The 19,310-nt window shown below is 45.6% G+C and overlaps 2 protein-coding genes across 2 annotated transcripts; one reads left to right on the top strand and one right to left on the bottom strand.

The window, feature by feature from the left end:
• The first annotated feature begins 2,518 nt into the window (after positions 1–2,518).
• Positions 2,519–4,178, top strand: LOC123162592 (putative serpin-Z6A). The gene is made up of 2 exons (XM_044580364.1): positions 2,519–3,140; positions 3,293–4,178. Exons 1-2 carry the CDS (start codon positions 2,688–2,690, stop codon positions 4,091–4,093), a joined length of 1,254 nt encoding a protein of 417 aa, XP_044436299.1. The 5' UTR covers positions 2,519–2,687; the 3' UTR covers positions 4,094–4,178.
• Positions 4,179–9,775: 5,597 nt separating this feature from the next.
• LOC123157078 (B-box zinc finger protein 22) lies at positions 9,776–14,861 on the bottom strand. The gene is made up of 3 exons (XM_044575322.1): positions 14,588–14,861; positions 11,258–11,863; positions 9,776–10,376 (listed from the first exon to the last, which is right to left on the bottom strand). The coding sequence occupies exons 1-3, from the start codon at positions 14,768–14,770 to the stop codon at positions 10,086–10,088; spliced, it is 1,080 nt and encodes a 359-aa protein (XP_044431257.1). The 5' UTR covers positions 14,771–14,861; the 3' UTR covers positions 9,776–10,085.
• Positions 14,862–19,310: the final 4,449 nt, after the last annotated feature.

Genomic DNA, 19,310 nt, shown 5'->3' with positions numbered 1-19,310 from the left:
TTAGACATGAGGGCGAACGTCAAGTCGAACCGTCCGATGTGTTATACTGCATGCTGATATTGATGTCGGAACATCCAACATCTTCTAGAGAGCATTTGGGTAAGTCGGGCGTTGGGTCGGATCCCAGGTCAGACTGTCCGACTTTGTAGTATTCAACAAAATAACCTCCTTGGTGATGTTCATTGCTTCTTCTTCGAGCCCCTTCTTCTACTTGCTTACGGGAGAATGCACAAGATTTGCAATGAGGTAGTAGCCACGTACCACATGAATGTATAGGAAGCTCCACTAGTAAGGAAGTCCACTTGGAGCCCCCCCCCCCCCCCCGGTAGGGTCAAGATCCTCATCGGCATGAAAAGTAGCGAGGTTTGTGACGTTGAAGGTGTCACTCACCAAGTACCTGTCCAATGGAATGTCAATCTTGTAGGCATTATCATTGATACTTTGGATGACCTTGAAGGGAGGGTCGGTTCATGGAAGTAACTTGGACTTGCGCTCTTTTGGGAAGCGATCATTGCGAAGTTGCACCCGCACGAGGTCACCGGGCTGAAGACCATTGGATTCTTGGTGAGGCTTACCTTGTCAGCGTGGCATATATTTGTCGCTCGATGGTGAGTCTTGTATCTTTGTGCATCGTCTTCATGAATTTGGTGTGTGCACTTACATCTTTGTTGACGCGCTCTTGGAGAGGTAGCGGCACGATGTCCAAAGGCGTCAAAGGGCTGTAAACAACTTCAAATAGGGACTTGAGTGTTATTGGGTGTCGTACACTCATAAGGGAGTTATACTGATTTGAGGGAGTTGATCAACATTGGTGATATCACCATGAGGATGTCAATGGGAATTTGTCGCATCCATCGGTTCAATTCTCTTGTGCCGTCAGTGTTCTCTAGCAAGATTGACCGTCTCCATGTGAGATCCTAATGATGTATTATATTCGGTCACCACTGCTACATACACTTGTGAACGAACAACCAGATCAACTATATGTATGGCCCTGTGCCAACATCCAAAAAATCAAGTACAAATTACTGGAACTGAAGTCATTCTGTAATGTTGTACAACATTAGAGATATCACCTAGAGAGGGTCAACACATTTTTGTCACCTCCATATCAAGTGTCATGGTTTGTCGGCGCTCTCAAATGAATAATAGCAAGCATAAACAGAAAATAAAATAAACTTTGAACTAATGGTCATAGTCAACAATCATTTTTACTTTACACAACGAACCAACCCGTGGTTGGATGGTTAGAGGGACAGTGATATTCCCAGCCCACCAGGGTTCAAGTCCCGGTGCTTGCATTACGACGAGGCGCCTGCGGTGACTTCGTAAATCTCAAGATATATGCCGGCTCAGTCTCTCGGAGATGCTCATAGGGGTTGGGTGTGCGTGTGTGCGTTTACAGGGGTGACGTTCCCGTCGATGACGAGACGCCTACGGTGACTTCGTAGATCTCAAGATATATGCCGGTTTAGTCTCTCGAAGGTGTTCATATATAGGGGTTGGGTGTGCGTGTGTGCGTTTATAGGGTGAGTATATGTGCGTATTTATGAGGCTTAGGTATGTACTGTGTTAAAAAAAACAAAAGCTGGGCCAAAATCATGAAGTGCCTGCTCAACCGTTCATAAATTGTGTCCCTTCTGATTCGTAGAAGGAAGGTGGTGGGAGCCTGGAGGCATTTGATGATGGATCGGTCGATTGGAATGCGTTAGAAAAAAGACCAACGAAGGAAAAATAAATCAGAAAAGGAAGATAGGGTTTGGTTGGGAAAAAAATGTTGGGAGATGAGGTGGTCGTAAAGATAAATAAATTCATAAATAGACAGATGACCATTTGTAGACATCGCCAAAACCCTGCGAGGCAGGCCAGTCCAATTAACGCCTAGTGATTAGTTAGCCACGCAAGGGATAACGAAAGCAGCAACCCAGCCGCCGCCGCCGCCACAACCACTGTCGCCGCCTCAGTCCCCCTCCTCTTTCCCATCCGGCGGCCTCGGCGGCGGCAAGAGGAGTGGGGACCCGTCCGTCTTGTTTTATTTTTTCTTAGGTTTTTGTTTCTTCGGCGGCATCGACGAGGTGGTGGCGACGATGGCGTGTTGGAATAAAGTCTCTCCGGTCTCTTCCTACCTCGATGACGTCCGATCCGGCGCCGGCGAAGGGCCTATGAGAGTTTGTGTCCCCAGATCGGTTGGTTCCCTTCAGATCTTGGCAGTTTGTGTGCCTTTCAAGGAGTACTTTTGGCTGGCGTTTGGTGTGGCGACCACGACATCTTCTTCTGTGTTATTCTGTGGCTTAACTCGGTTTCTCCAACCCTCTGATCTCGTGGTGGTGGATTGCAAGCTTGTTCTGCTTGGGGTGATGCTCCAGCCGATGCTGCTTCAACGACTTTTAGATCTCGTCTCAAGGGGCGAGTGGCTATTGCGGTCTTCAAAGCCTTGTATGGCGAGGGCATTTGCAGATTTTGCTTTTCTTTGCTGTTGGTTCAGTGCAATTTTCAATCACCGGCGGGCAGCGTACAATCAGAGGAAGAAGAAGACTAGTATGTTTTTTATTGTAATTTTATTTTTTACTGGTCGTTCTACGTCCAGTTGTCTATCCTTTATACCGTCCTTTGTTTTTTTCGATGATAATCAGATTTAAGATGTCCTTTTGGTGTCTTTATTCCAAAAAAAAACCCTGCGAGGCAAGATGCAGTTCCTGAAGCCGCGCACCGTCCGCCTCTACCCCAAACTACGGCGATGGATCTTGACGGACGCCGCGAGCTCCGGTCCTGGCCTGCAGCCGCTCGCTCTAGCCCTCAACAAGCGCCTCGCCGACGACGCTGGGAAGAGCAACAAGAACCTCGTCTTCTCGCCGTTGTCCATCTGCGCGGCGCTATCGCTGGTGGCCGCCGGCGCCCGCGAGCGCACCCTGGCGGAGATGCTCGACGTCCTCGGCGCGCGGTCCCGGGACGACCTTGCCGGGTCAGTCCGCGCGCTGGCGGAGCAGGCCCTCGCCGACCAGTCATGGGCCGGCGGACCTCACGTCAGCTTCGCTTGCGCCGTGTGGCACGACAAGACGAGGCCCCTCAAGCCCGGCTACGCCGACGCCGCCGTCAAGTCCTACAAGGCGCAGACGTGCGCCGTCGACTTCCACGAGAAGGTCGGTGTCAATCTCACCTCTCGTTTGGCCGTACGTACATGATCGACCTGTGTAGGGTTTTTAGGGCACACATGCATGCACAGATCGATCGATAAACATCACGAACATCTTTTACAATTAATGTGTGCGTACATGAATATGTGGTTGTGCAGCCCAAGGAAGCTGGGGAGCAGATCAGCGCATGGGTGGCGGCGTCGACGAACAAGCTCATCCCCTCAATCGTTGATCCAGATACACTGTCCAACCAGACCGACCTCGTCGTCGCCAACGCCATCTACTTCAAGGGCAAGTGGGACAAGCCGTTCGACGAGGAAGACACCAAGGAGGACAAGTTCCACCGCCGTGACAGCAGCACCATCGACGTGCCCTTCATGCGAGGCTGGGGCAAGCAGCGTATCGCGTGCCACGAAGGCTTCAAGGTGCTCCAGCTTCGTTACCAGAGAGGCCTGCCGTCGCCCACTCAGCCGCCGGCACACTACTCGATGTGCATCTTCCTCCCCGACGACCGTGATGGGCTGTCGCAGCTGACCGACAGGATGGCGGGCGACCCTGACTTTCTACGCGAGCACTTGCCGACGAGCACCGTCTTGGTTGGCGACTTCCGTCTACCCAAGTTCAAGCTCGCGTTCGATACCGAGTTGGCCGGTGTTTTTCACGACTTGGGACTCAAGGACGCTTTCGACCCGGAGAAGGCCGACTTCACAGACATGGCGGAGGGCGCCGGCAGGCCCTTGGCGCTGGAGGAAATGCTGCACAAGGCTGTCATCGAGGTGAACGAGGAAGGCACCGAGGCGGCCGCTGTAACGGCAGCCCTCATGTTTGGATGTGCGTCTGGCTACCCGCCGCCGTGCGTGGACTTTGTCGCTGATCATCCGTTTGCCTTCTTTGTGATGGAGGAGGCCTCGGGTGCAATCATGTTCGCAGGGCACGTCCTTGACCCATCAAGTGAGTGATGATACTCACGATCGAACATGGCCTTCGCAGGCTCAGGAAGTCAGGATATAGTAATATCTACTAGCAAGTAGTATGAATTCGTAATTAGGTGCGCTACAATTGCCATTTCGTTTCCATATACAAAGTTAAGTTAATTCCCTGGTCTATATAGATAGCTTGGTCCACATGTGGGAAAACAAAAACCGTTATAGCATATTTTGTGTTGCTCACTTGATTTTTTAGAGAACAGGCACCGGCCGATCCCGAGAAGAGCTGGAACCTAGCCCGACTTTGAATTAACGAAACCATCAAACCGGCAGGATTACAGGGGCACCACATTACAGAAAATCGAAAGTAGAGCAAAGCCGAAAGAAAGATACATGGCACAAGGTAGAACAACACAACGGCGGCGCCATAGAGCCAAAGCACTAAGCAGCGATGCCGACGACCAACACTACGTCCACACCAACTAGCCAACTAAGGACACAAAAGGCGGGCACCACTGTGCAAGCATCGAGCGTCGGCTGCATCCACATGCCAAACTTGGGCAACACTTGAGCTGTCTCTGCCGTCACAAAGGGCCACTACCCTTTCAACTAGGCTCGATGGGTGCCGCACCGGCGACCGGTAAAGTGGCTCCCACAAGAACCCAACACAAGGTGACTGAGCTGCCATAGGAGTAGCAGGAGGAGCATACCCACAAACGCAGATGACCAACCAAGCGAACACCATCACTGGCAGTGGCGGAGCGAAGCACCAGACATGAGTTGTCGAACGAAGGCGCAACGCCAGAAAGAAGACCCAAGACGGCATCGGGTGGCATCGGGCGAAGCCGAGCAGGATGCAACAGGAAGGCCAGGGCATCACGCACCGCCATCATGCCACCAACATCCCTACCACCAAGAGCAGTTCCCAGTCATGCCTTCAAGAAGGAGCACGATACCAGGGTGTCGTCGACACCCAGATCAGGGGAACATCAACTTTTGCCATAGCTCGAGGAGGAGGCCGGAGGGAGAGGGTCCACCCCAAAGCCTCCAGGAAGGGGATCGGCGCCAAAGGCATCGACTTTGGGGAGGTCGCCACGCCGGCCAGGGGTTTCCTCAGGAACCTCACCCACTCACCAGATCTGCCAGGCCGGCACCGGGGGACGACGACAACAGCTTCCAGGGGCCGAGGCCAGCACGGATCGGGGCAGATCGGAGTGGGGCGGAGCTTCTTTATGGAGTAACGGCAGACTGCGAGGAGCCACCTCAGCACCTCCGTCCGCAACCTCCACGCCGCCCACACGGTCGTGGGAGGCTGCCCACCAGCGCTCGCCGGCGCAGCCCGCCGCCCAGGCCGCACTGCGCCCACCGGCCGAGGCCGCCGCCACCTTCCTCAGGGCCGCGCACCCACACCGCGGAACACCTCAGGCAGCGACGGAGGGAAGGGAGAGGGAGGTGGGAACACGACGGGGGCGCTAGGGTTGCCCCCGAGTCGCCTCAAAGGAGGCGGCGCGGGGGAGGGAAGGGGAGCATGTATGTTTATCAAGTGTTGCCCACTTGATAAATTGGAAATAACAATATGTGCTTGCAATGCTAATGTTAGTGTTCCCTCAAAATGCTAATGCTACTGCTAAGGGGCGACTCTCGTTTGATGTTCCTTTTGTTTGTAGAACGGTACCATTAAGATGGTTGTTTTTCCTTCGGAAATGTTATAAAAAATACGTTCCCTCCTGGACCGCACAAGACAACATGGGGGCCAATTCGGCCACTTCGGTCCGATGAGCGGTCTGCGTGGGGTTGGGGCACATCTGTACAGATCGATCGATGGATGCTAATATATCTGTGCGCTCAAGTTTTCGTTTCCGTCGACTACTAGGTGTCTATGGCAATCTAAAAATGATATGCCGGTTCGGTCTCTAGAAAGTGCTCATACGGATAGGATATGTGTGTATTCATAGAGATGAGTGTATGCGTGTATATATGAGACCTGTGTAAAAAAACTAATTGTCCTGCAGCATGCATGGATGTCGGCTGCGACGAATGACCTCAACCCCTCAATCGTCGATCCACGCGATCTGTGCAAGCAGACAGACTTTGTGGTCGCAAGTGGGACGAGGAAGATTGCCTCGGCGACAACACATTCTGCATGCGGCCCATCGCCTGCCATGACAGCTTCAAGGTGCTCCAACTTTATTACTGGAGAGACCTGTCGTTGCCCGATCGAGCAGCCTCGGATGCTCTACTCGATGTGCGTCTTTGCCTTATAAGCCAAAAAGAAATATCCTATTTAGAGGCTTTAAGTATTGGCTTTTGTCTCTAAATAAGTGCGTTTTGGTTTATAAGACAAAGTGCAAAATCCAAGTAAAACCCATCCAAACATCCTTTAAAGCTTCGAGGTACCTCTACCGCAGAGCAGGCTAGCAGTGGCAGACACATGATGTGTACTAGTGGCGGGCCTTGATGTGGACGACGCCTGCCGCTTACCTGTGGCCATTGCTAACATGGCATCGGTGACGGGCGGGTCGCCCGCCACTAATAGAGCGAGAAGCAGTAGTGGTGTCTGATCATGCCCGCCACTTCTCACTTTACATGGATTAAAAAAATTATAGGTTCTAAATTACCCATCATGAGTACACGTCGGCACAAATGACATATATCATTATGGATGACACCCTGATTACTAACCGATGACTAGATTTCCTAGTCTTACAAGTCCAAACAAAATTAGAGTTCAATTATGCAAACAACATATATATAAAGAGCAAGTCCAGACCAAACAAGGGTTCAATCATATATCACTAGATTTATAACCTAATGATACTAGCCTTAGTATTGCTAGTATCACAATCATGAACAAGTTCAACATTATTTGCCACCCACCGCTCGCTGATGATACCTGCAACACAACCCGCAGACTACCTAAGCTCCAAACTTGTGGGTGTAAAAAGGAAAACAATTTTAGAAAGGAAAAACTTAAACAATGCACACACACCTAAACCCTATCCTGGTATGGGGCATATAGTTTAAGCTACTAGCTAGAGAGAGAGAGAGGAAAATCATCATCTATGGTTCTAACTTAGGAAATTAAAACTTACCTCAATATGTACTAGGTACCTGTTCAAGTGGATGGCAAGGCGGCTGCTGAAGGTGGAGCAGAGTCTGGTGGTGGTGGGGGCATTCCCGGCGGCATTTATCCCCACGACACATTCCCATCGGCTCTCTAAATCTGAATCAGGGATTGCGCCTCTTGCAACGCCTATCTGAGGACCATATCTGGTCTACTTTGAGTCGGCATCCGAGCGCGCTCTGCATTGGTGGCCTCCGAGAAGATGACGTCTGCTACTTCCTCAATTCTCTATTCACATGCATTTTACACATCTGGACGACCACCTGAAAGCCATGGTTCTCGCGTGCGATGGCCTCCATCCCCTTCAGCTCCTGCATGTACTCCATCCAGCGGAACACCACACCGTCAATCCTTTTTGCTCGCGCTAGCCACATCCTTTGTCGCTGACTCTCCAATTCGTCTGGCGCCATTGTTTGAGGAGGCTTCTGTGGATCCTCTTGTGGGCCTCGGAACGGCGAGGGCGGCGCTGGAGTGGAGGATGATGGTGCGGTACGAGAGGCCTGGCTACGACTAGGAGCCATGGAATCCCTATAAAATATTACCTTAGTACATAAAATGCCAGAAACTATTGATTAATATTGGACACCTTCTTGATACTTCATTAGTACCTAAAAACCAAACAGTGGGTCTTCTAGCCAACATTTGAGAACATGATATTTCACATACATGCTTATCCAAATTTAAAATATGATAACATCTCAGCTCACCAAAGAGAAGAGGATAATGACTTAAAAAGGTTAAAAATCATCGAAAAAATCGGCATCAACGTTTTGCCAGAAATCTGGAGAAACAAAAATTAAACAATGTTTTGCCAAAATGTTGGCTCTCGTTCTTGAATCTGCAAAATTTGAAAATGCAAGAATTGGAGGCCTCCATATTGAATTGAGTTCAATTCTAATTCAGCAAGAAAACTGTAATGAACATGAATACAAATTTGATTGTTTTGATGTTTAGTGAATCAACTCACAGAATCTTACTGAGGTTTTAGTACGTAATCGTATTTTTTGCACACAAACAAACATTTATTAGGAACTTGACAAGTTTTATTCACCATCATGCTACACAAGAAAAATCATGCATTCATCCAATCTATATCACACAACAACAATCACCATATCACATAGTGCAAGGCCCGTCATCTCACTTTACAAGAAAAAATATGCATCATTGAATCCGTGCATGGGCACTACAAAACAATAGTAATTTACCATATTAGTTGACAAAAGAAGCATTCATGGTTCACCATCATGTCACATAACTCAGAATTTGTTCTCACCTTACATTGGCCTCACGGTGATCCAGTCTTCAACCAAATCTGCAACAAGAAACAAGGAGGCTTAGCAAAAATCTGCCAAACATAATGGACTATTAGAGGAGTTGTGGAAGGGGAAGAGAGGAGGCGGTTCTGTGAGGAGGATAAGATGAAGAAGAAAAGGGGGTCTCTTAAAAGAGGAGAAAGTGGTTCGATGGGGAAGGGGTGGAGGAGGAGGTGGTTCGATGGGGAAAGGATGGAGGAGTAAGTGATCCGGTGGCATTGGGGAGCACCTGAGAAGAGAGGGCCCTAAGAATATCTCTCCAACATCAGAGGAGCAAACCCCACTCTTGAGCTATCCATCCACTTGTCAAACTTTGTGATGAACCTGTAAGTTGTTGTTTTGATCACCGCGTTACGTGTGATGTTTGAGCAACCTCAAAGCCCACCATACGGTAAGAAGTGACCACAATACTCTCATGGTCTAAGCAGCAAAATCACATATTAACACTCTGTGTTATTACAATTGAGTACAAACGATATTAATTCAATTCACAACAAACAAGTTTGGGTCAATTCAATATGATCATTCTTCCAACGTCAAAATCTCAAAGTTTTTTTAGGACTATCATTTAACACTTAAACATATCCTAAGATTTGTCAAACGTAATTACCAACAACACTTAAGCTAGCCATAGAGGCAAGACTAGGAACCTTTTATTTAACCATTTATTATTCCACGCGTGCATATGAGTTTTCCACTGAATCACATATTCCAGGATCATAGCAGTTATAGCATAGAATATAAACTCTATAATTATGAATATGAAAATATAATAATACAAATATTATTGCATCTAGAGCATATTTTCAACAATGGATGAATAATATGAGTTCTTTGTTGATGGAGGCGACAGCTAGGGTTGAGGATGATATATATGGAGCCTCCCTAGCCTCCTCTATTGATGGGCTTCATCCAATGGTTCAAGATGAGCCTTATCCTCTCCCAATCTCTTTGCAGGCTCAGGAAGTCAGGATATAGTAATATCTACTAGCAAGTAGTATGAATTCGTAATTAGGTGCGCTACAATTACCATTTCGTTTCCATATACAAAGTTAAGTTAATTCCCTGGTCTATTAGGGTGTATAGTTTCCAAATTTGCTATAAAAATCATCATAGTTTCAAAAAAAAATCTCTTCACTTACCATTTGCACAAAAATCACTAAATACTCCTGTCAACCTGTAACGCATATTCCGCTTCAGATTGGGCTAGCAAAACAAGAACAACAAAAAGCACTAAAATTTGATTCAAGACATGTAAAGTTCATGCGAATCGAATCACACAAATCCAACATTGATTTCTGATGCATCTTAATGGAATTTCAAAGCCTATATAGTACATGGTGTTGACGACGCTCCTCTTTATTTCACTATACACAAACCTGTTATCTCAGAGCTCACAACTCAATAACCATGATCTTTGGCAACAAGACCCAAAAAAGGCGTACAATTACAACATATACTTTTTGACCGACCAGCGAAGAACCCATCCATTTGAATGATTGTCTATGCGATTTGGCCCACCAAGAGACCCACAGCAAGATCCCCTGTTTGACAGATATGTCCAACGCTATATTCTTTCGGGTATTCAAAACTCTCTCCTTCGACGCTTGAAACCAGCAGATGCAGCGAAGTTGTCCTGGGAGCTCTGCAGGGAGGGTGCTTCAGGGACGAACATGGCGCCGTCGTACACAGGGTAATGCAAGTTCCCTTGCCAGCAGAGACCCGAGGCTGTTGGTGGGGAGGGAACCTCGGGCACCACCCATGGATCCTCAGCATCAAATCCAGGTACCTGGCCTAGCAGGTCTTCTGCAAACAGGCCTTCAGCTAGACGGCACTGTGGAGATCCCCCAGCACTCCCCAGCTTAGCATTGTCACCCTGTAGCACAAAGTAGAAAGAGATTAGAACTGATGTGTAGACACGCACCAGTGTGTTGTGAATAGCATTTAATACTATGCATTAAAAGCAAGTTTCCTTGCAAGTGAATTAAGATTAAGCATAAATGTAAATGACATGGAACCTGGAACCAGATTTTACAAGTGTGATTGGCCTCAAGCCATGAACTATTCTGAACCGCACAAGACTCCTGACAACTTCGTGATTGATTGTTAAAAGGTTAGTCACAGTGAGTAACTGTGTCATGACCACACTCTAGTAATTATGATGGCCAGTAACAACTAACAAGCTCACATCTTTAAGGAAAAATGAAGACTACATTACAAAATAAAATAAGAAAAAAAAAGGGCAGATATCGCTTCCACAGTTTTTGATAGCCTGAGAGTAATGTTCAACCAATTCTAGTACAGTAAACATTATGTTCAACAGTTGAAAAGCCTGAAAACTAAATCAATCAGCAGTTAGCTTGAATCTGGAACTTTCACAGTTCACCCATCAGCTATATAAATTGATAGAAGAAATAACTAGCTGAATTCCGCAAAAATGCAGACCTATATCAGGCTCGGTGCTAATTTACCCCAAATAAAGGCTGGAAAGGTTCCATACGCTTGCTTCTGGGCTCTGGGGTGAACTCATTTACAGCAACAGTCTAATCATATCACAATACTAAGGTCCTGAATTTCATCAAGAACCTAAACCATTAATATGTTTTCTAGGAAGCACAACTCTTCTGCCATGAAAGAGAAAAATTCTACTCTTCAATATATAAAGTAAAAGGAGATTCTTCAAAAAAAAATAATTGATACGCATAAGATATTACTGAGAACTAGAAAAGACATGCAACACATCTATATAAGGATTACCTTGGAAGAACCATGCTCAGTGAAGCCAAAGTTTGGGCCATATTCTAAGTTACTGAAGAATTCATCCACAGGCCACTCAGGTAAACTGTCTGACCCGTTGCCACCTGAGAATGGTAAGTTGTAAGCCCGGCCACTATCTCTGTTCATTTGGTTGGATAAAGCTGTGGTGGTCTGATTAGAGAGCAGAAGTTTTGAATTTCCATCTGACAGGTACTTAGGTGGAGGCTCTGCCAATCTGAGTGCACTGTTGTCCATAGTCCAATTGGTCATTCCTGTCTTGGTATTTGGAACAGAAATCTGCCTTGAATAATCTCCACTGATTGCATTTTGGCTGGGAATAGATGCACTGTTTTCACCTGAAAATAGGGCTGTAGGATTTTTCTTTGGCAAGTGTTTCGGCAGTGAATCCACTGACCCACCTGAAGTGTTTACGTGCTTGTCAGCAACAGGTGGAACAGGATCGGCAGGATCGAGGCCAACTTGAACTCCTGTCAGCAGGAACCTTTGATGTGCTGAAACAAAGGAATTCACTGTGTGTATAGCAACATCACAATCTCTACAAAGTAGAGCACGGTCTTCCAGGCAGAAGAAGTATCCAGAAGCCTCCTGCAATGAAAAATAGAGGTTCAGATCAGCAAGCTAAGGATACATATCAGAAATGACTCGCAACAGGAATCACAGTACAAAGAACATTATGTGAGTACAGTGTTCAGTAACTGGGGCACTAGTTGTGCCTTTGAGCTTGGGCCTTGCACTATGACCCAGTCAACTGAGTAGCAAAATACATAATTCAGCGAGACATGATCGACATCCAGGCTACCCGGCCTGGTATGAAAGCCCAAATAAATATATAACAATACAGTTAGCCCTGTATCTATGACAAAGCAATCATTGATCTTTACTTTTTTCATAGGGGGATATCAGTTTAAATGCTTAGGCGCCACAATTTAGGCAAAGATAGAAACAAACTGACACCCCATGTGCTGATGTGCATGAACATGCTCCAAATGTTAACCCAGTTATAGTGATATTCCAAACATTCTAGCCTTACAAAGCAATGATTGATCTGTATTTTCTTTCATAGGGGAACATCAGTCTAAATGCTTGGACGCCACAATTTAGGCAAAGATAGAAAACAAACTGACAATGTATGTGCATGAACATGCTCCAAATGTTAGCCCAGTTATAGTGATATATTCCAAACATTCTAGCCTTACAAAGCAATGATTGATCTGGATTTTCTTTCATAGGGGAATATCAGTTTAAAGCTTAGACGCCACAATTTAGGCAAAGATAGAAAACAAACTGACACTGCATGTGCATGAACATGCTCTAAATGTTAGACAGTTATAGTGATATTCCAAACATTCTAGCCTTACAAAGCAATGCTTGATCTGGATTTACTTTCATAGGGGAACATCAGTATAAATGCTTAAGATAAAAAACAAACTGACACTGCATGTGCATAAACATGCTCTAAATGTTAGACAGTTATAGTGATATTCCAAACATTCTAGCCTTACAAAGCAATGATTGATCGGTATTTTCTTTCATAGAGGAACATCAGATTAAATGCTTAGATGCCAGAATTTAGGCAAAGATAGAAAACGAACTGACACTGCATGTGCATGCACATGCTCAGCAACCAGCCAGCAAGATGAAGCATGCACGCATGACTGCCATACTTGAGGTCATGCCAGGATAGCATGATCAACTGTATGCAAAAAAAATAAATATTTGTGGCATTTACCATATTGGTTTGGAACAGGTGAAGCACACTTTATGAAAGTGGTGAGGTATGAACTGTAGAATAGCAAACATTGCTGCACTCGTTTTCTATACTGGTCTCGAATGAGAGGTATGAATTTAGAACCAAAAATATTGCTGTATTGCGAAGTCATTCTGTTCAAATTTGTAATTTACCAAAAGCAAGTGTGAGCACTGATCTTTTCCCCTTGAACATGGACAAAATTTGTCAGTAACTCAGTAACAAAAATTAAATCATGAGTTCATTAATCAGCATTTCCAAAGGCAACAGCATTCACCTTAGGTTCCTTTCAGAACCAGGGGTGATGCATTTGGATTTGACAAATTACTTACCCTTAGAAATAAAATTAGTGCCTTGAGAAGGAGTTAGCAGTATTCTTATAATATGTCAACATGAGGAATAACAAACCCCCTATTGCAGAACTGCAAACAACTAGCTTGAAGCACGATGTGAATATTATAGCTTCAACTTTGTTATGAATACTATCTGCTTAGCTTATGGGTTAACCAACCAAGTGAAGGTGGACCACTCGAGATAAGGAGAACACTGCACATGGGTTTTACTTAAAAACACTCCTCCCTCCTCGTGGCACCATGTGGGGCTGTGGGTGGCCATATTAAGAAACTCTACTCTGTTATATGAATAACGATGTGGAGAAATACCAAGCATGAAAGAAGGAAGGGTTCATAACTCGGAGTGCCAAGGGACCAGAGAGCAATTTGATAATACCGGTATGGTGGGACAATTTGGTAGGATGAAATGGAGTGGATAATTAATTGGTTTGCAGGGCAATCGCATGACAACCCAGGAAACGGCCGCCCTAAGGATGCTTAGACGCCACAATTTAGGCAAACATAGAAAACAAATTAACAGTGCATGTGCATGCGCATGCGCATGCTCAGCAACCAGCCAGCAAGATGAAGAATGCACGCATGACTGTCACACTGGAGGGCATGCCAAGACAGCATGATCCACTGTAAGCATTTTTTTGGAATTTATCATATTGGTTTGGAACGGGTGAAATATGCACTTTAAAACTGGTGAGGTATGAACTGTAGAACAGCAAACATTGCTACACTAATTTTCCGTACTGGTATGGAATGAGAGGTATGAATTTAGAACCAAAAATATTGCTGCGTTGCTAAGTAACTGTATTCAAATAAGTAATTTACCAAAAGCAAGTGTGGGCACTGATCTTTCCCTCTTGAACATGGAGACAACTTTTGAGTGACCCAGTAACAAAAATTAAATCATGAGTTCATTTTTAGAAGCAACAGCATCCACCTAAGGTTCCTTTCAGAACCAGGGGTGATGCATTTGGATTTGATAAACTACATATCCCTATAATAAAATTAGTGCCCTGAGAAGAAGTTAGCACTATTCTCATAATATGTCAACATTAGGAGGAATAGCAAACCCCCTTTTGCAGAAGTGCAAAGAACTAGCTTCAAGCATGATGTGAATATTATAGCTTCAATTTTTGCAGAAGTGCAGACAACTAGCTCCAATCGGGACAGGCAGGGTCGCAGGGGCGGAGGAGGGAGGGAGGGATGGGTACAGACCTGGCAGATGTCGCACTTGGGCGGCGCGGCGGCGTCGGGGAGGAGCGGCACGCGCTGGTGCTTCCCGGCGAGCCTGTTGGCGGCGTGCACCTCCTCGTCGCAGGCGGCGCAGAGCGCGGCCTCGTCGGCGCAGCAGAGCACCCGCGCCTCCGCCGCCCCGCACGCGTTGCACTGGATCTTCATCGCCCTCTGCTCTGCTCTGTTCTCCCTCTCTCGCCCGCTGCCTCGGGAAAGGGGGGAGGGGAGGGGGCGGGTGGGGGATGGGGAAGGGAGGAGGATACGGTTCGGTGGCGATGTGAGATGCGATTGGATCTCGCCTCGCACCCGCACGCGGGCGGGCCGGGTGATTAGCTGGTGGGTCTCGTTTGTTCAGCCGCGGAAATTTGTCGACGGCGGGCGGGTGGTTTTGGCGGATTAGTTAGTGAGCCGGGTGGATTTGCTTGAGTGGGAAGAGGAGTGGGGAGAGGACGAAACGGTGGTCACCGGTCAAGTAGGGGGAGGCAGCGGAGTCATTTGTAGTCGTCGCTGGGCAAGGACGGAGCCAGGATTTGAAGATAGGGGGGTGAAATATATAACTATCACACACTTATTATATATATCGTCTCATATAAAATCGCGTCGTATATTTTGTAATGGCACAAGCAATAATAATTTATGTATGAGAAAATAACGCTTTTCTTGCAATTGTTGCTGTAAATGTAGCTCTAGGATTACCTACATAATGATACGATTAGCAAGTTGAATTTGGATTTTCTGTGCAAAGTGTTCTAATTGCAAGGAAAAGGTTTGAAAAGTGCAATGCGTTATCTTCTTCCAATCTATCACCAAGTAATCACATGTAACTACATATATGCTACTACGTAAAACATTAGGGATTGCCGTATCAGACCATATCAGTAATATGTTAATATAAAAAAATCTACGTTTATACCTCAAAAAATGGTCCATTGCTGCCATGCATGGAAGATGGCGCGTGCTTATGGCAAGCCGGCAACAGAGATCAACATAGGCCACCATAGCGTCACCATTTGCTCGAGTTTGGATGCAGAGGAGATACAACGATCGCAAATAATGTGCTTCCTGGTGGTGGCTGATAGCAACAAGGGGGCGGCGGCGGCGATTGGCGATATTAGGAATCTGAGACAAGATCGTGTGAGCTAATTGGTAATGCATGTAATTCTACATTACACCTTCTACGGTTTGAAAGACAACCTAATATAATTCTAAAAATAAATACTAACCTTTTTTCGCGTTTGGTTGCTCATCCGTGCGCCCGGCCGGCAAGACTATATTGTTGGATCGACAACGACGCTTTCCTGTCCTCTTCTCTTCTCGGAGAAATTTGATAGAAGATCCAGCAGATGGCCGGCGGCAGGCTCATCACAGGAGCAGTTTTTTTAGCAGATTGGAAACCAAGCGATTAGGTCTAGAGGAGACCTGAACGGCTGAACCAGACGTGCTGCTTCCTAGCGTGGCTCGACCATCGTGGGCTACTTTTCATTTTTCTATTTCTGGGATTTGGGCCTTTAGCCTGCAATCGCATGCGACAAAAAGTATATGGGCTGGCATAGGGGGGGCGAAGCAGGTCACGGACGGTTGCCTAGCGAGAAAAATTAGCAACTAACTGATCGCTATCAAGGTGACAGGCGATCGTTAGGGGGGTCTCGCCCCCCCTCGTCCCCCCTTGAATCCGTCCCTGTTGCTGGGTGGTCTACAAATCTAGATGTATTTTTTTTTATTATTTCTAATGTTCGTTATAGTGACATTATTGAAGATGAATAGGTTAGAAGTTTTCTCGAAAGAAAAACTCCGAGGGTCCTTTTTAAGATTGATTTTGGAAAAGCCATTGCCAAAGCTAAATGGCCTTTCCTTCTCTAAATGGAATGATTGGATCATGAGAACTATTTCTGGCGGGAAAGTTGTCATAGTTAACGGTGAGATTTGCCTCTACTTTAGAACACATCAAGGCGTGAGGCATGGGGATCTGCGGTTGGATGGTTAGGAGGACAGTGGTATCCCCTGCCCGCGAGAGTTTAAGTTCTAGACTTGACACTGATGCTCGCATTTTTCTGAACTTATTTCAGTCTTCTAGCAATGCTTGTTCAATGGGAGGAGATGTTCCCGTCGACTGCGAGGCGACTGTGGTGACTTCGTAAAATCTCAAGATGTTATGCCGGCTGAGCCTCTTGGAGGTGCTCATAGGGGTAAGATGTGCATGCGTGTGTTCCTAGAGATGAGCGTATGCTCGTGTATATGACCAACTTCGATTGTATCGTGTTCAAAGAAAAAGGCTTGAGGCAGGGGATCCCCTGTCCCCTTGGCTTTTTGACCTTGCTATGGACATGTTAGCTATTTTAATTGGGAGAGTTGTGGATCAAGGTCTAGTAACTGGCCTGACTAAAGATCAAAGGGAAGGGGATGTGGCTGTCTTACAGTTTGATGATATCATTCTGCTTTTCCGGTATGATCTGGAGCAGGCTAAAAATATTAAGAGAATTCTATGGATGTTTGAAATTATTTCTGGCTTGAAAATTAATTTTCATAAGATGAGGTGGTGTGTGTAGGAATGGAGGAGGATATAATAAAATTGTTTGAGGACATTTTTACATGTGGGAGAGGTTCCTTTCCCATCAAGTTTTTAGGGATCCCTGTTGATGAAAAATGGTTTAAAAATAGTTATTGGAATCCTTCTGTCGAAAAGATGGAAAAAAGAATTGGGGTGTGGCTAGGTAGATTCCTTAATATTGCTGGGAGAACTACTCTGCTTAATTCCTCTTTTATATAGTCTACCTTTATTCATGTTGTCCTTTTATGGTCTCCCAAAAGGGATCAAGAAGAAGTATGATAGACCTAGGGCTAGTTTCCTATGGAGTGGGGAAAAGGAGAAACAAAATTATCATATGGGGCCTACAGCACTGTTTGTTGACCAAAAGAACTAGGTGGTTTGGGGGGGTTTTAGATTTATAATTAATGAATATTTCTTTGCTTGCAAAATGGCTGTGGAAATTATTTAATGTGGATGGTTTATGTTGTTGGTGTAAGTTTTATGTTGGGAATCCTAAGAAAACTAGGTTCTAAGAATATGTATGATTGGGAAAAGATTGTTTATCTCTGGCTTTTCCTAGACTACGTAACATCTCACAGAATCACCACATTTCAGTCCAAGATGTTTTGTCTTGCAACCTTTCTTCTTTAAGCTTTAGGAGAGCTTTGGTTGGGGAAAAGAAGAACATTGGGAAAATCTGGTGGATTTATGTAAAAATGTGTCAAATGAAGTTAATGATAAACTCTCTTAGTTATTAGCCAGCTCTGGGGAGTACAGTGTGAAATCATTCTGTTTTGTAATGCAGGTGGGAAAAAATCCTAACATATTTCTTTGGAAGGTTAAAATTCCACCTAGGGTTAAAACCTTCCTCTGGCTTGTTCTGAAACAAAGTATCTTGACCATGGATGTGTTGTTACATCATAGAGGGAACTGTGAGGGCCTCTTGTGTGGGAATAACGAGTCAAGTGATCATCTCTTCTTCCAATGTCCGCTAGCTAGATACATTTGGCATATTGTTAGTTTTAGTGTAGGGATCCAGTGTGATTTCTATGATGCAAAAACTTGCTTCCATGTATGGATGAAAAGTATGGACTCTGGGAAAAAGAAAGTTTTCTCTGTTGGTGTTGCTGCAATCATTTGGAGTATTTGGAAAGCGAGTAATCTTGCTTGTTTTTAGAAAAAATGGCCTTTTGAGCCGAGTGATGTTCAGTTTAGATTTTCATTTGGCTTAATGACTAGAGTGTTTTGTAGGTGAAGGAGGATGCAAAACTAGGGTTACAATGGTGCGCAAGATTTCTGGAGCGATTCGCCATTGAGATCTTTCAAGCGAAGTGTGATACGTCCATTTTGCACCATGCTTTTATATCGATATTTATTGCATTATGGGCTGTTATTACACGTTATGTCACAATACTTATGTCTTTTCTCTCTTATTTTATAAGGTTTACATGAAGAGGGAGAATGCCGGCAGCTGGAATTCTGGATCGAAAAAGGAGCAAATATTAGAGAGCTATTCTGCACAACTCCCAAAGTCTTGAAACTCCACGTAAATCAGTTTTGGAATATATTAAAATATTGGGCGAAGAAAGCACCAGAGGGGAGCCACCCACCAGCCACAAGGGTGGAGGGCGCCCCCTTGCCTCGTGGGCCACCTGGCAGGCCCCCGATGCCCATCATCTGCTATATGGTGTCTTTTGCCCTGGAAAAAATCATAAGGAAGCTTTCGGGACGAAGCGCCGCCATCTCGAGGTGGAACCTGGGCAGGACCAATCTAGGGCTCCGACGGAGCTGTTCTGTCGGGGAAACATCCCTCCAGGAGGGGGAAATCGTCGCCATCATCATCACCATCGATCCTCTCATCGAGAGGGGGTCAATCTCCATCAACATCTTCACCAGCACCATCTCCTCTCAAACCCTAGGTCATCTCTTGTATCCGATCTTTGTCCCAAAACCTCATATTGGTACCTGTGGGTTGCTAGTAGTGTTGATTACTCCATGTAGTTGATGCTAGTTGGTTTATTCGGTGGAAGATCATATGTTTAGATCTTTAATTCATATTAATACCCCTCTGATTATGAACATGAATATGATTTGTGAGTAGTTACATTTGTTCCTGAGGACATGTGACAAGTCTTGTTATAAGTAATCATGTGAATTTGGTATTCGTTCGATATTTCA

Source organism: Triticum aestivum, chromosome 7B (assembly GCF_018294505.1).
Source record: "Triticum aestivum cultivar Chinese Spring chromosome 7B, IWGSC CS RefSeq v2.1, whole genome shotgun sequence".
Lineage (NCBI taxonomy): Eukaryota > Viridiplantae > Streptophyta > Magnoliopsida > Poales > Poaceae > Triticum > Triticum aestivum.
This window is presented reverse-complemented; position numbering and strand designations above follow the sequence as displayed.

Coding starts and splice junctions, on each gene's coding strand:
- LOC123157078 (XM_044575322.1), bottom strand. CDS start 14,770: ATGAAGATCCAGTGCAACGCGTGCGGGGCGGCGGAGGCGCGGGTGCTC. Junction 11,864..14,587: donor CCAAGTGCGACATCTGCCAG/GTCTGTACCCAT, acceptor TTTTCATTGCAG/GAGGCTTCTGGATACTTCTT. Junction 10,377..11,257: donor CTGAGCATGGTTCTTCCAAG/GTAATCCTTATA, acceptor TTTGTGCTACAG/GGTGACAATGCTAAGCTGGG.
- LOC123162592 (XM_044580364.1), top strand. CDS start 2,688: ATGCAGTTCCTGAAGCCGCGCACCGTCCGCCTCTACCCCAAACTACGG. Junction 3,141..3,292: donor CCGTCGACTTCCACGAGAAG/GTCGGTGTCAAT, acceptor GTGGTTGTGCAG/CCCAAGGAAGCTGGGGAGCA.